General features: G+C 39.4%; 1 protein-coding gene and 1 pseudogene across 1 annotated transcript; one reads left to right on the top strand and one right to left on the bottom strand.

Annotated features, from left to right (window-relative positions):
• On the bottom strand, positions 645 to 5,120 carry LOC109826562 (annotated as a pseudogene).
• On the top strand, positions 5,852 to 7,114 carry LOC109826032. Its single transcript, XM_020392985.1, has 3 exons — positions 5,852 to 6,494; positions 6,651 to 6,734; positions 6,874 to 7,114. The coding sequence occupies exons 1-3, from the start codon at positions 5,861 to 5,863 to the stop codon at positions 6,936 to 6,938; spliced, it is 783 nt and encodes a 260-aa protein (XP_020248574.1). The 5' UTR covers positions 5,852 to 5,860; the 3' UTR covers positions 6,939 to 7,114.

Here is an 11,905-nt window from a genome sequence, read left to right as displayed (position 1 = left end):
ACTTTTGTTGGGCTTGAATGATAGTCTATGTGATCTAGGAATGTTGTTTTCTTATGGGTCTCAGCAAGAGAAGAGTGTCACCAGGGGTTTCGATCCAAAGTTCCCAACTTTATCTTTGTCAAGATATCTATTCCTTTATACAAAAGGGAAAACCAGAGAGTCACTGTTCATGCTACAGTAAACGCTACAGTAGATTTGCTGTAGCATTATTACTGTAGCTGATAAATAGTTAAAAATATTACCGTAGCACATGTGTATACTGTAGCATTTCAAAATGGTACTGTAGCAGGCGGGATACTGTAGCATTCCCAGAAAATTCAAATCAGGCATGTTAAAAAAGAGGGATTACTGTAGAAAAAAAAACCCGTGCTTTGCACGGACAGCAGACTAGTTCAAGTGAAGCATTAATTTTCAAAATGTTAAACTTCATGCTGGAATTCAGTGCTGAATCTTTAAAGTAACGAGTATCCTCTAATCACCTGTTTGCCGATCATCCACACTCCTACTTTTGGTTTACATTTTCTTGCTTCTAATTTTTCCTCTATTTGTAGTGTTCTTGGTATCTTTTTATGCTCATTCAGCTGAGGTAAGACCTATATACTTCCAATCTTTTATTTTAATAGTTAACATTCTGGTTGATACAGTCAAGCTGTGCATTTCCTAAAAAGCTCAAAGTGCAAGAATACGGGATACCTGAACACAGAGGGCAACCACGTCAGCAAACCGAGAAAGAGATTTTCCAGGATACAGCCCCTGTAGAGCCGGGTTTTTTTGGTTTCTTTCTTCCGGGATTTGTTCTTGTCGCGTATTCGATAGATTTGTTGATTTGTATGCTTCGTCGCGAGACCGATCGTCGAACGCGCGTTGATTAATATACGCGTGCTGATCGATGCGCGCGGGCTGATTGACGTGCGCGCGTTGACTGGCGCGCACGAGGTGATTTGACGTGCACTCGTTGACCGGCGCGCATGAGTTGGTTGACGTGCGCGCGTTGACCGGCGCGCACGAGTTGGTTTGACGTGCACGTGTTTGACTGACGCGCACGCGTTGATTGACGTGCGTGCGTTGACCGGCACGCACGAGTTGATTGACGTGCGCGCGTTGATTTGACGAATCTTCTTGACTCGCCCATTCATTGCTTCGAGCTTCGTGCGGGCTCTCGTAGACAATTTTAGACGCCTACACTCAGGGGCACCATATCCAGATGCCATGTTATGATCCAATGCCTGGAATCAATAAGAAAATATCAGAGAAAATAGTGAGATGTGGTAGATAGCAATGACATGGAACCATGATTTAGCATTACCTGATATTCTGCATCAGGGGTGAGGCTTGCAAGACCAGAATCTGAAAGGTGAGGGTTGAGCTCCATGTCCAATAAAATGTTGGCTGATTTGAAATTTTTATGTACAAATGATGGAGAACAAACTTCATGAAGATACCTGGAGATAGCATCGTTTGCAGTCCCATAAAAAAAATTAGACTCATTTCTCATGGTCAAAAAGAGCAAACACCGATTAAAGCATTTATACATTAATTATTGGTTTCATTTAAATTTTTTTTTGCAGGATCTATATGCAAGAATGGTTTTTCTTTCACAAATAGACCTCCTAAGGGTAAAAGAGTCACAACAACAATAGAATTACAGGGGTTCTATCCACAACTAGATGATAGTACAGGGGGTCTATCTGCAATTAATTCAGAAATAAAAAATAAAATAACTAGTTTACTTACTCTAGTGCTCTTGCAGTACCAAGTGCAATCTTGACACGAGTGTTCCAACTCAACAGTTTGCTGTCTTCATCAGAGAGGTGAAGCAGATCATGAAGCGAGCCATTCTTCTGAAACTCGTACACCAGCAAGTGTTGTCCATGTTCAGAACAATAGCCAACCAGTTCTGTAATATTTGGATGGTGCAACAGTGAAATGTTTGAAACTAGATCAATGAAGTCCTCAGAGGAGTTGCTGGGCAAGGCAGAAGAGTTTATTTTCTTCACAGCCAGAACCTACAAATACAATCAAGGCATAAATGCATATTCACCTCTTTCACATTACTACCATGTACAAATTATTTATTCACATTCACCTCTTTCACATTACTACCACATATAATTACCCACACAGGACTGGACTTTATATGGAGGAACTAAACATTATAAATCTTCTTTATGGGAAGACTGAAACATCAGTCCCACAGGGACTTTATATGGAGGAACTAAACATTATAAATCTTCTTTATGGGAAGACTGAAACATCAGTCCCACAGGGGAAAACAAACTTAAGAAAAGGGTTGGCTGCAGATAAGACTGTGTTATCACCAAATTCAACTTGCTCTCCTTACAGTTTTATTGTTGCAGATAGACTCCTGAGAGGGTTCTATTATTCAAAAAGGAACCCCTCAGCAAATATCTATTGTTGCATATAAATCCCCTGAAAAGGGTATAAAAAATCCACTCATGGGTCTATCTGCAACAATAGAGCTACAGAGGTAGTAAGCTCAATTTGGCGATAGTACAGGGTGGAATATCCGCAATTAACCCTTAAGAAAAAGTATAAACAAATGAGAGGGATATTGCATTCTTTTAGTTTTCACATCAGTCAAATCCAAAACCAAATTCATTACACTTGCCATAGCAAAAAGTAAAACGAGGCAAATTTTGTATTTTCTAACTTCAGCTACACAATTTCACTATAGTTATCTCATAAATTACCATGTTGCTTTTTTAGCTTCTGAAGATCAGATTTTTAAAAGAAGACCATTATCAGGCGTTAAATCTATAAATAATAACAGGTAAGGATCTCAAATTGAAAGCAAAACTTTAAAAAAACATACCTTTCCTCCATTGAATCGAGCCTTATATATAGACACGCCCAATAGACCCTTCACCAACAAGGTTATCTAAGCTAAAACTATCCGTTGCCACTTGCAGGTCTGCTACTGAATATACAGTTGCTTTTATAGGAGCTGATTTAGTTTTCTTGACAACAGGCTTGTTAGATAACTCATCTTCTTCAAATGATTTATGCCGATCAATTGCAGGTGGTCTAAGGTTTACAGGAGCAGCTGGTGGAAATGACATTGTGTTAGTTGCATAGGATGTCCGGTTCAACTTCATCTCTGTAATGTGCAATTATAGGTAAATTAGTTCATCAATCCATGTTATAGTTTTCAAAAGTTGAGGAAAGTTTTTAACATGATTTTGTTAACTGAAATGAAGAATGATTTTCTAAATGCAATTTCAAATCTAGAACTTATCAACTATTTCTTCGCTGTAGCTTTTCAATAGTACTTGACAAAAAATCTTCCCGAGTTTAGTTTATTACCTGAAAGGTCCTCCATGCAATGTATTTCAGTACTCCTTTATATAATCATATGTTAATATAAATACAGACAGAAGACACTGCCAAAATCAACCTAAATAAAATCTACCACTAAAATCCACCAAATTAAAAGATCAAATATTTTACCAAACAAGGCTAAGAAAACCAGATTCTAGGAGCTAGTGGTAAATATAAATACATCCCCAACACTAAATCACTGGACAACGGAAATGTAGATTTATTTGAGGAATACCATTACCTTTGGCTTCATTTGAAGCAAGAGGGGTGAAAGGCTGGTCTTGCTCGTGATGTCCTCTGATGGATGATTTCTGCCTTCTTCTCTTCACCAGGAAGAATGCAACTATTGCACCGACAACCAAAAGAGAGATAATAATACCTGCTATGCCCCCCGCCACCTATACCAGAACTCTTTTTGCCTCCTGATGGACCATCTTAGCCTCCAGAATTACTACCAGGATCAACTTTGCGGCTCGGTGGAGGTGCCGGCCCATTGTTCCATGAGTTGCCATCAGTCCTGTAAGTTGGTTCAGTCAGCAATAAAGAATAAGGATAAACTTCACAACCAACCCCCTCCCCCCACCCCGCAACCCAGAATTTTGTAAGTCATATTAAAGCCCCTGAAACTTGTCTCGTTTAAGTGCCACGTTTGATAATATTACTTTTAGTTGCCCGTGTGGCGCACAATACATGACAAATTTTGGACAATTTTACCCCTGTCTACTAAATATAGCTTCTATATTATCCTTTTTGGGTAAGGGTAGGTCAAAAAAATAAAAGGGGTAGTTCAGACTTTTAATCTGTTAATTCCATTTATGAGAATTTCAAATAGTTCAGCTGAGTTCAGTATGATTTGAAAGTTCAGGAGGGTTTTCTATGGTGTATAAAGTTCAGTGGAGTTTTGTGGAAAAGCCTTCAAGTTCAAGGGGATTAGTGAAATTTACCCTAAACAATATGTAATATAATTTGGACTGCATGCTTTACCGTCACGTGCATTAAGTACTCACTGAAGATTATTGATCTTTTTCAACTGGTTAGGAATCCATCCTGAGAAATGATTGTTTGCGACATTCCTGAATCAAGAGTACATGATTACTGAATTCTGATGTCAAACTTTTCCTTTGCAAAAGAAACAATCGCAGGTGGAGCAGAACATGTGCTTACAGGTCTTCAAGAGGGAGGCTTACAAGAACATTTATCGAACCAGTGAACTGGTTGTTCTGTAAATGACTGCATGGTAGCCGAATAGTCAATCAACAGTCTGTAGGTATAGAGTTTAAATACAAGAATTGTTAATATTAAGCTTACAGGGTAGTCAAACTTGATAGTTGATTAAAGTTCTGTGGAAGATCACCCGTTAGAGAATTGAAGGAGAGATCTCTGCAGCACAAAAGCCAAATTTAGAAGGGAAAAAAGTGAAAATATATTTTGTAACCTTTAAAATGAAAATTAAAAGAAATTACTGTGAGATGCATGCAGCAAATTTGCAGACAAATCAACAGCTAATATTAAGAGTTTGATCCGTTTGTCCTAATACCAATGACACTAGGTCATAATAAATAGGATTTAGTATCATACATTTATTTCTCAAGCATTGCTACTGTTAATTTGGGGGTGGATACCAACCTCTGCACCGGCGAAGAGCTCCGGCGAGCTCATGGATGTTGCAGGCGTGCGTGGGCGACGAACCGCAGGCGAGCTCCGGTTATCACCGACGGCGGAGGAGCTCCGACGAGCTCGAGAATGGCGGAGATGATGCAGGCGAAGACGGCGAACGCCATCCTTCGGTGAACGCACACTTCGGCGAACGCAGAGTTGGGCGAACGCACCCTTCGAAGTCTGCGTTCGACCCCCCATTCGAGCTCTGCGTCTTTCGACCTCTGCGTTCGCCCCCCTTCTTTTGGCGTCCGCGGGTCGCTGGCGACAGGCTGTCGCCAGCTCATCCCCTCATCGCTTATTTAAACCCCCCCGCTAGGGTTTCGGAGGCTGTAGCTTTTTACCCCTCCTCCGATTTTTCTTCTGGCGGCGACCAAGAACGCAGCAGCGTTCCCATCTCCAGCGCTCAATTGATTTTGAGGGGAGATTAAGAAAAAGATTTAAGGAGAGAGAGGAATATAAAAAGGGGTTTTTTATAGTGGGTTATTCATTTGTTCTCAAGTGAAAATTGAAAGGGTTCATACCCTTTGATTATTAACACTGTAGCTACAGTGTTTATCTGAGAAATCTCAGTTTTGAGATACGCTCCTAAATTGTAATTTCTTGTTTAATTAATAAGAAATTATCTGTGTGGCTCCCGAGGACGTAGGCAGTTGCCGAACCTCGTTAAATCTTGGTGTACTTTTTCTATACTGCGTTTCTGTTGCATTAGGGGTTTAGGCGTTAAATTCCTAAAACATAAGTGTGTTTGATTCTATCTTTTGTTCGAGTTTCCCTCGAGAAATACAAGAAACAATAAAGTTTTCTGTCTGTTTTATTTCTAATTCAGCTTATTCTCCACTTGTACCAACAGATAACAGTTTCCATGCTTGCTGAAGACAACGAAGACATACAATCCACTGACAGTTCTTCCAACAGCACCAACGCAAAAATGCTCAAATCAAGAACTACATCATCCTCAACTTATCGGACCTCATCCTCTTCAGTCCCTAAACCTTCATCCAAACCTCTAATGTCTCGTTCTTTAAGAGGCGAATTCAGAAAGGAGAACACAAAGCCTCAAGTTCAACCAAATAAAATCCCTCGAAGCAAAAGCACGAGTTCAGGCACCAACAACTCGTCATCTTCATTGAGAAAAAGCTCGGTTGCTCCTCTTACACCAATAAAGACTACTAAGGAGCAAATTGGGCGAAATTCAAGGATCGATCAGCAACTAGACTCTCCTACTGAAAGTACATCTTCTACTCGAGCGAGAAAGAAATGGGGTATCGTCGAGAAACCTGTACTTGTTCCTGATGGATCAGGTACAAAAGGGTTGAAGAGGTTTCTGCACTTTGGGAAGAAGAGTAGAGAAGCTTATCGGGTATTGGGTGCGGATTATGATACTGAAGTTGGTTGTGGTCTGGTATCGGAGCAAACAAGGGGTTTGAACGTGGATTGCGCATTTGATGCTTATGATGGTTTCAGTTACAGTGAGGGAATGAGCATGCCTGAACAAGGTATATACGCTTATCCTTTAAAGGTTTCAGATATATGATTAGATGAAATGTAGATATTTGAGTAGTTTATGACTTGTTATCTCATTATTGGTACTCTTTTAGTTATGCATTATCTGCAAAGTTCAGAAACTGAATGTAGGAAGTAACTTTTTGCAGTTCAAACCCCACGAAGAAGACCGATACCTACTCCCGCACAGTCCAAGTTGAGGAAGGATCATTTATCAGAAATCTCCCCTAGATGTAATTACTCATGAACTCATTTTCGAAATTCAGTAAAAATATAGTGCTCAGTTTAGTTGTTTGTTAATTTCTTTCCTCTTAGGTATCCTTTATTGCTCGTGATTCGAGTATACACTGAAAATTATCTTATGTCTTGCAGCACCTCGGTCTTTCTTTTCTCTCTCAACTTTTCGAAACAAGGGAATTGAATCCAGGCTTAGGTGAAAAAGAATGAAGTCTCACTGTCAATCTCACTAGAATGCTAGCATATGGAATTCTTATGACAATGTTAGAAATCTGATGTACCTCTAGGATTTGTATAGCTTTTGTAATGCAGAATTATTATGCCGGTTTTTATAGCTTTTGTAATACAGAATTATTTTGCCACTTTACTAGTTAGAACAGAGATTAATGTTTGTGATTGCTGGTAGTTTTCCTTATAATTTCTGTAATTTGTGTCACCTTTATTTTGTTTTTTTTATAGGTTTCCTTATCTTAGTTTACACTTCACTTTCAAGAGAAACCTATTTGGTCATAAATACTGTATTTAATTTCTTCCCTTGTATTGTTTCAAGAGAATATTAAGATAATAACACCTTAAGATTAGATTAACAAATTCTCAGATACATATAACATGACACTAACAATTTCTCATAGATATTGCCGATCAAATAGGATAATAAATAGGTAGAATGGTACTGGCAGAACCTCATGGTGTGAAAAATTGGTAAAAAGAAAGAAAATCTTTAATTGGAAAAATAAACTGACATTAACAAGAAAGTGGATATTAGTGTAACTGACAGCAACTCATAAAAAATTGGAAAAAAAAGTCTTACATTGAGGGGCTGTTTGGTTCGTTTTCTTGATATAGAAAAATACAATTCCATGTAAAGAAATACAAGTTTTGAGTTTTTCAAACTTTTCCAAGAAATAGATTGTTTTGCTTTGGTTCGCACATAAAAAATGGTGGGAAACTAATGTATTTATTTTTCTTGTGTTTGGTTCGCATAGAAAAAAAAGGAAAACTTTTGTAAACAAAGCAGAGAAGGAAAAAAATCTGACGTGACAGAGTTTTCATCAATTTCACTTGGTTGGGGAAGGAAATCGGAGAGGGGAAAAAATCTTAGTTGGCGGCGATTTCAGCAGAGTTTTCCCTCTTCCATTCGAGCGAACCAAAACGGCACAAAGAAATGGACGGAAACAAAAAAGCTGACGTGGAGGGTTAAAAATCTGACGTGGAGGGGTTTTCTGAGTTTTCCACCCCTTATAATAGCGAACTAAACAGCCCCTGAACACCAAAAAAAAGGAATGTGGATATTAGATCTGTTATGTCAATTAATGCCGATGCAATCTCCCTCTCTCTCTCTCTGAACGAAATTTCAGAAGTCAATTCTAGTCTTCGTTAATGTTTTCACCTTGTGATTTAAAAGGCCGAACATCAATAAAAAACAAAATTAGTATTAGGCCGTTGACGGTAGTCACTATTAGGCCCATTACCAATATTTAGAGCCCACTAACATTTATTTCCACTCCATTCGAAGTAGCCGTCCATTTTAATACCAACTCTGGCGGGAGCCAATCCATCGCCCTCCTTCACAAAATGGGCGGCCAAGATGTAAACACTTGATCCCGAAATTTCACCGGCGGTGGCCAGATACCATACGCCTCCTCACTTCACTCCCTCGCCTCTTCAAGCAGCTCGTAATCTCTTTGGATCCGAAACCCGCTATGAAATCAAGAGCACCCGATTCCCTAAACGTTCCAATGTCGACCGAGGACGATGACGACGACTTCCAAAACCCTAGCCAAGCCGTCGCCGTTGCCCAAAATCTCATCTTGTCGTCCCTTCGAAACCCTAATTTCTCCCAACCGTTGAGGCCTTCGAACGGAGCGCCGCCGCCTCGAAAGAGGCAGAAACCCTCGGTTTCAAATGGAAAGGAGAATCGAAGAGCTAGGCGGGTATCAAAGTCCGATTCTTCTAGGGTTTCTAATGTGCGCGGTCTTGAGATTTCTAAATTTAGCAAAGAGAACGGGCTTAGCGATGAGACATTAATGCAAAATTCTAGGGTTTCTCATGAGAGCAAGGAAGTGGGAGACGAGAAGTGTCAGCTTCTGGGGCCAATTGGATCTGGGTTAGGGTTAACCCAGTCTAGCCCTTCTTCTGATATATGCGTTTCCTCTACTTTTGAGCTAACAGGTCCTGCTGCTATTGAGTCCAAGGAGAGGGATGAGGTCAAGGAGGACATTTTAAGGTCAGAAGAATTGAAGACCATGGAGAATTGTGAAAATGTGCAGTTTGACATCAACACACACTCTCCTCTTGAGGTGGTCAGCAGTTTGAAAGAAGAAAGAGGAAGCTCTTCCTCAATGTCAATCGAGTCGAGGCTGCTGGAATCGAAAGCTAAGTTGTGTTCAACAGATGCTGGAGATGCTTTTAGCAATGCTGAGTTGAGACAGAAGGAGAAAGATCCCAAATCAATGGAATATTTTGAGGGGTGTCAGGATAAAATGTGTTCAAAGATAGGAAAGGCTAGTTATTACTCTATGTCAGTTGAATCTAGGTTGTTGGGGTCGAGGGTGAAGTGTGATTCATCTGATGCTGTAGATAGTCATAGGGATTTGGAGCTGGGGACTCAGCTTAATGTGTTAATGGATCTTTGTTGTGAAATTGGAGAAGGTGGCTCAAGTGTTAGTGATTTCTCATTTGAAAGGAATGGTTTATACAACGATACATTTGAGATGGACAAGGATGGGTTAGTGGAATGTCCCTTATGCGGCGCTAATATCACTTATTTGAGCGAAGAGCAGCGACAAGTTCACACAAATGATTGCCTTGACAAAGCTATGACAACTGAGGTGATTCTATCACTCTTAATCTTTGCATCTGAACTTATATGAAAAAAAATTAGATCAACCTTGTTTAGTGTATGCAAGTTAACCCATGTTCATAACTTGAGTATTTTCTAGCGAAAAATAACCAGTGCAACACAAACTTTATCCTTGAAAAAACGTCTTGCTAATTGTTTCATGATTTGCAGATAGTTTAAAAAAGCTAATCTGTTCATCTAGTAGATGTCATAATTGCTATTCACAGTGATCTCTGTTCAGTGCTAGCTTTGCCTATAAATTTCAAGGTATACTTAGCTGAATAGCTTGAAGAATTCGAAATATGAACATGCACATTGATAAAAGAAGATCAAGGACAACTTAAAGATCTTTGTCTACTTGGATACTTATTCGGTTACTCCCACATACTGAACTAGGCATGTGATTGCTTGCTACAGTAACAGCTAGTTCTGTTTTTTTGTTTATTTTAATGTTTTGGGGGTGTTTTTATTGGTTTTTGGGGTTGTTTCATGAGCCTATATATACCCCATGCCCTCATACCTCTAAGGTAACTCAAGAAATGTTTTAAACAAGTTTAAAGAGTTTTAAACAAGGGTTTAAGTGAGTTTTAGTGTTTGTTTGGTTTGAAGATTATTTTCACAAGTGGAGGAGATCATCTTCTTGTTTGGGCTTCATATCTCCATCTCTCCATCTTGATCTAGAGAAGTTTTCCTAAACTCAAGTCTAGCTTTTATTTATAATTATTTGTTGATTATCATTTCTATTAAAGCTAGTTTTATATTGAGTTTAGTTTGATTTGATTTACTCTTTGTTTGCACACACAACCATTGAGCTTATTGTATTTGCATACATTATATAATTGGGTTGTGGGATAGTGTGACATTGAGTTGAGCCTAATTGAGTTCTCACCTTGTTAGAGAGAACAATCATTTGCTATATTGTGCTTAATTGTTAAATCACTTTGTAATACTCTTGTACACCGAGTGAGGAGTGTGTGGTGAGAGTCGGGGATCGTCCCAAGAGGAGTGGCGTCGGTTGACGTGCCTAGGGAGAGGTTGTAACCGAGCACTTGAGGGAGACACGGCTAGGTCCAACACTTAGTGGGTGTAGAGTGTGATTGCAAGAGTGTGAGTTGTAGAGTTTTCGGTTAGCTAGAAAACCGAGTGTGTAGAAGAAGTTCCGGCTTCCAAACCGGATTGTGTTAGTGGATTTCTCCCCGGGAGTGGGGAGCGGAGACGTAGGACGGAAGGTCCGAACTCCGTGATCATATTGCTTGTTTGAGTTTGTCTTTGGCGTATTCGTTTTTGCATTTATCTTATATCGCCAATTGTGCATTACTCATTTATTTCATCCACTATCTTGTTTAGATTATTTACCCTTGTATTGTTTATATATCCTTGCATATATCTCTATCATATAGGATATATCACTTTGTGTATATTGCATATTCTTGCACATAACTCTTTGTATATCTATCTTGCAAGAATATAGTTGTTAATTAATTTTAATTGGCATTTAATCGGATTAGATTAGCATAAGACCCTAATCACCCCCCCCCCTCTAGGGTCTAACAAAGCCAACACCTAACATGCGTTGTCGGTTAGTCCTTGACCGTAAAAAGGACAAAAACCCATATATTCTACATTATGACAGGTTGTTATTAATAACACTAAAATCCGTGCTTCACACGCGCGGAGAATTTTATCCCAAATCCTAAGTAGGGATAAGTCAACGCCTAACACGTGTTGCCAGTTTAGTCTTTCGCCGATTGAAGAAGACATCAGAATTCTAGTCTGGGGAATTTTATCCCAAAGCCTAAGTAGGGATAAGTTATCACCTAACATACGTTGTTGGGTAGTCTATCCCCATAATAAAGACGAAGTCTACATATTCAATATTGTAGCACTAAGAGAGTTAACTCTCTCAGCACAACGTCACATGCGGAACGGACTTAAACAATCCGCATGCAAGCCCGACTCAAACGGTAATCGGTAAAGACACATCAATTCCATTGATGGCTGAGGATTGGACAAAAATCCTAAGTCTATGTCTAACACACGTCGTCGGGTAGTCTATTCCCGTAAGAAAGACGAAGTCTACGCATTCAATATCATAGCACTAAAGGAGTTAACTCTTTTAGCACAATGTTACATGCAGAACACATTTAAACAATCTGCATGCTAGCCCGACTCAAATGGTAGTCGGTAAAGGCTCATCAAATCCATTGATGGCTGAGGGTTTACCAAAACTCCTATATATGTAAAAGTCATTGACGCACCAGCTTTATTAACTGGTCTCATGACTCGAGCATCTAACAACTTTGGGATAAGATCCATATCTGCAGA

The sequence above is a fragment of the Asparagus officinalis genome, chromosome 10, assembly GCF_001876935.1.
Source record: "Asparagus officinalis chromosome 10, Aspof.V1, whole genome shotgun sequence".
Classification (NCBI taxonomy): domain Eukaryota; kingdom Viridiplantae; phylum Streptophyta; class Magnoliopsida; order Asparagales; family Asparagaceae; genus Asparagus; species Asparagus officinalis.
This window is presented reverse-complemented; position numbering and strand designations above follow the sequence as displayed.

What these genes read in the sequence shown, in the direction of transcription:
- LOC109826032 (XM_020392985.1), top strand. Translation starts at nt 5,861, where the DNA reads ATGCTTGCTGAAGACAACGAAGACATACAATCCACTGACAGTTCTTCC. An exon ending in AATGAGCATGCCTGAACAAG is followed by an intron (nt 6,495 to 6,650) that starts GTATATACGCTT and finishes AACTTTTTGCAG; the next exon opens with TTCAAACCCCACGAAGAAGA. An exon ending in ATCAGAAATCTCCCCTAGAT is followed by an intron (nt 6,735 to 6,873) that starts GTAATTACTCAT and finishes TATGTCTTGCAG; the next exon opens with CACCTCGGTCTTTCTTTTCT.